General features: G+C 44.7%; 1 protein-coding gene across 1 annotated transcript; it reads left to right on the top strand.

Moving 5' to 3' along the window:
- Positions 1–724: 724 nt before the first annotated feature.
- On the top strand, positions 725–2,560 carry LOC309979009 (eukaryotic translation initiation factor 4B-like; the record flags this gene model as incomplete). Its single annotated transcript, XM_082865827.1, is given in 3 exon segments — positions 725–1,852; positions 1,856–1,945; positions 1,949–2,560. Coding segments are annotated over 3 exon segments (1,830 nt in total).
- Positions 2,561–3,277: the final 717 nt, after the last annotated feature.

The following is a 3,277-nucleotide window of genomic DNA, read 5'->3' as shown; positions in this document are numbered from 1 at the left end:
TTTGTAATACAGTTAGATTCATTTCATAGCTGGTATTCCATTCTGGATTCCTCCTTCATCTAGATGAAAGATTTTTAATTTTCATGAATAATCATATAACCACAAGCACAGTACCATATAGAACAGTTATACCATCTAAAATATTATCTTGTGTATCCCTTTGTAATCAGCCCTTATCTTCATCCAAAATTTATGGCAACCACTCATATGTTTTCTCTCCCTATACTTTCACCTTACACATAATGTCATAGAAATAAAATTATGCAATATGTAGGTTTTGGTGTATGACCTCTTTCATTTAGTAATCTCACAAGCCCTTAAAAGTAGAGAGATGCAGTAGAAGAAGTAGTCAGAGAGATTCAAAGCATAAGAAGGATTCATCACCCAATTTTTGGCTTTGAAGATTTAGAGGGTCATGAGCCAAGGAAAGTGCCTAGTCTCTAGAAGCTAAGAGTGATCCCAGGCCAACAGTCAGTAGTTAAATGGGAACTTCAGTCATCTTGCAGTCAACTTGCTGAATAAAATGAATTTTGCCAACAACCGAAATGAGCCTGGAATTGAATTCATCCTATAGCCCCCAAATAAGAGCTCAGACTGTCAAACATATTTATTTCATACTTGTGAGATCCTAAGCAGAGAACCTACTTGAGACCACCTGGCTGTTTCACTTCCAGGAATGTCATAAAAGGTGGTTTTCTTTTGTGTTCTCTCTCCCTCTCCCAACATGGCGGCCTCAGCAAAAAAGAAGAATAAGAAGGGGAAGACTATCTCCCTAACAGACTTCCAGGCTGAGGATGGAGGGACTGGTGGAGGAAGCACCTATGTCCCCAAACCAGTCAGCTGGGCTGATGAAACAGATGACCTAGAAGGAGATGTTTCAACCACTTGGCATAGTAATGATGATGACGTGTATAGGGCACCTCCAATTGACCGTTCCATCCTGCCCACTGCTCCACAGGCTGCTCAGGAACCCAATATCGACCAGAGCCGTCTTCCCAAATCACCACCCTACACTGCTTTTCTAGGGAACCTGCCCTATGATGTGACAGAAGACTCCATTAAGGAATTCTTTAAAGGATTAAATATCAGTGCAGTGCGTTTACCACGTGAACCCAGCAATCTTGAGAGGTTGAAAGGTTTTGGTTATGCTGAGTTTGAGGACCTGGATTCCTTGTTCAGTGCCCTGAGCCTCAATGAAGAGTCTCTAGGTAACAGGAGAATTAGAGTGGACGTTGCTGATCAAGCACAGGATAAAGACAGGGATGATCGTTCTTTTGGCCGAGATAGAAATCGGGATTCTGACAAAACAGATACAGACTGGAGGGCCCATCCTGTTACAGACAGCTTTGATGACTACCCACCTAGAAGAGGTGATGATAGCTTTGGAGACAAGTATCCAGATCATTATGATTCAGACCGATATCGTGATGGGTATCAGGACAGTTACCGTGATGGCCCATGCCGGGACATGGATCTCTACGGGGGCCGAGATCGCTATGATGACCGAGGCAGCAGAGACTATGATAGAGGCTACGATTCCAGGATAGGCAGTGGCAGAAGAGCATTTGGTAGTGGGTACCATAGGGAGGACGACTACAGAGGAGGCGGGGACCACTATGAAGACAGATATGACAGACGAGATGACCGGTCATGGAGCTCCAGAGACGATTACTCTCGGGATGATTATAGGCCTGATGATAGAAGTCCCCGCCAAAGACCCAAACTGAACCTAAAGCCTCGGAGTACTCCTGAGGAAAATGATTCCGCTGCTAGCACGTCCCAGTCCAGTCGAGCAGCCTCTATCTTTGGAGGGGCAAAGCCTGTTGACACAGCTGCTAGAGAACGAGAAGTATAAGAGTGGCTACAGAAGGAACCGGAGAAACTGCAGAGTCAGCTGGATGAGCCAAAACTAGAACGATGGCCTCGGGAGAAACACCCAAGCTGGTGAAGTGAAGAAACTCAGGAACGGGAACGATCGAGGACAGGAAGTGAGTCATCACAAATGGGGACCTCAGCCACATCTAGCAGAAATGCACGAAGGAGAGAGAGTGAGAAGTCTCTAGAAAATGAAACACCCAATAAAGAGGAAGACTGTCAGTCTCCAACTTCTAAGCCTCCCAAACCTGAACAGCCTCTAAAGGTAATGCCAGCCCCTCCACCAAAGGAGAATGCTTGGGTGAAGCGAAGTTCTAACCCTCCTGCTCAATCTCAGAACTCAGACACAGAGCAGCAGTTCCCTACAAGTGGTGGAGGGAAAGTAATTCCAGCTCAACCATCTGAGGAAGGACCAGTAAGGAAAGATGAAAATAAAGTAGATGGGCTGAGTGCCCCAAAAGGCCAAAGTGGAAATTCCAGCCGTGGTCCAGGAGATGGAGGGAACAAAGACCACTGGAAGGAGTCAGATAGGAAAGATGGCAAAAAGGATCAAGACTCCAGATCTGCACCTGAGACAAAGAAAGCGGAAGAAAATCCAGCCTCTAAGTTCAGTTCTGCAAGCAAGTATGCTGCTCTTGCCGTTGATGGTGAAGATGAAAATGAGGGAGAAGATTACACCAAATAGACCTCTGAATTCTGTGCTTTCTCCTAGTCTCTCACCACCCTGGAACATTCGAGAGCAAGTCAAACCTCTATCCAGACAAGACAAAATAACACTCACCATCTCCTGGATACCTTTCTTAACTTTTTTTTTTAAAAAAGAAACAAAATGAAATTCTTTTGCATGCTTCTTCAGCCTTTAAAATATTGAACTAACTGGAGAATCACCAATGTAGCCAGAGAGAGATGTACAGCTTTTAATGCTGTAAGTTTAAAGTTGTGGTGCATTTTTATGACATGTGCAGTTGCCTGTGTGATTAGTGCCTAGGGGCCTCCGTTTAGCAAGATGGCAGTGATAGTGATGCAGTGTCTGGAATCTAGTTGGGCAGTAGGCAGGTATAAGGAAGAGTGTGAGGTTTCTACCTTTAATTCTTATCCTGTTGTGGCATACATGAATTAGCAAACAGTATCTGAATAAATTCTCCATTCTTAGCAAGGTAGGTTTAGTCTCTGATGTTGTTTTAGTCTCCAGGAGGCTGCCAGCCCCACCTCTTATTTAATTCTGAGTTACTGGGGCCAGCCTAAGGGGGAGTTCCTTCATTTGTGCCCCCCATGGGGGTAGGTGGGAGTGAGTCTACAGGCCACTGAAGAATAGGACTGTTTGGTGACCAAAGTAAATGGGGAAATCGTGGTTTGAAAAGAAGCTTGGGGATTTGATAAATTATTTTGCACCAGTAACAGG

The sequence above is a fragment of the Leucopleurus acutus genome, assembly GCF_964270905.1.
Source record: "Leucopleurus acutus genome assembly, contig: HAP1_SCAFFOLD_716, whole genome shotgun sequence".
NCBI classification, from domain to species: Eukaryota; Metazoa; Chordata; class Mammalia; order Artiodactyla; family Delphinidae; genus Leucopleurus; species Leucopleurus acutus.
This window is presented reverse-complemented; position numbering and strand designations above follow the sequence as displayed.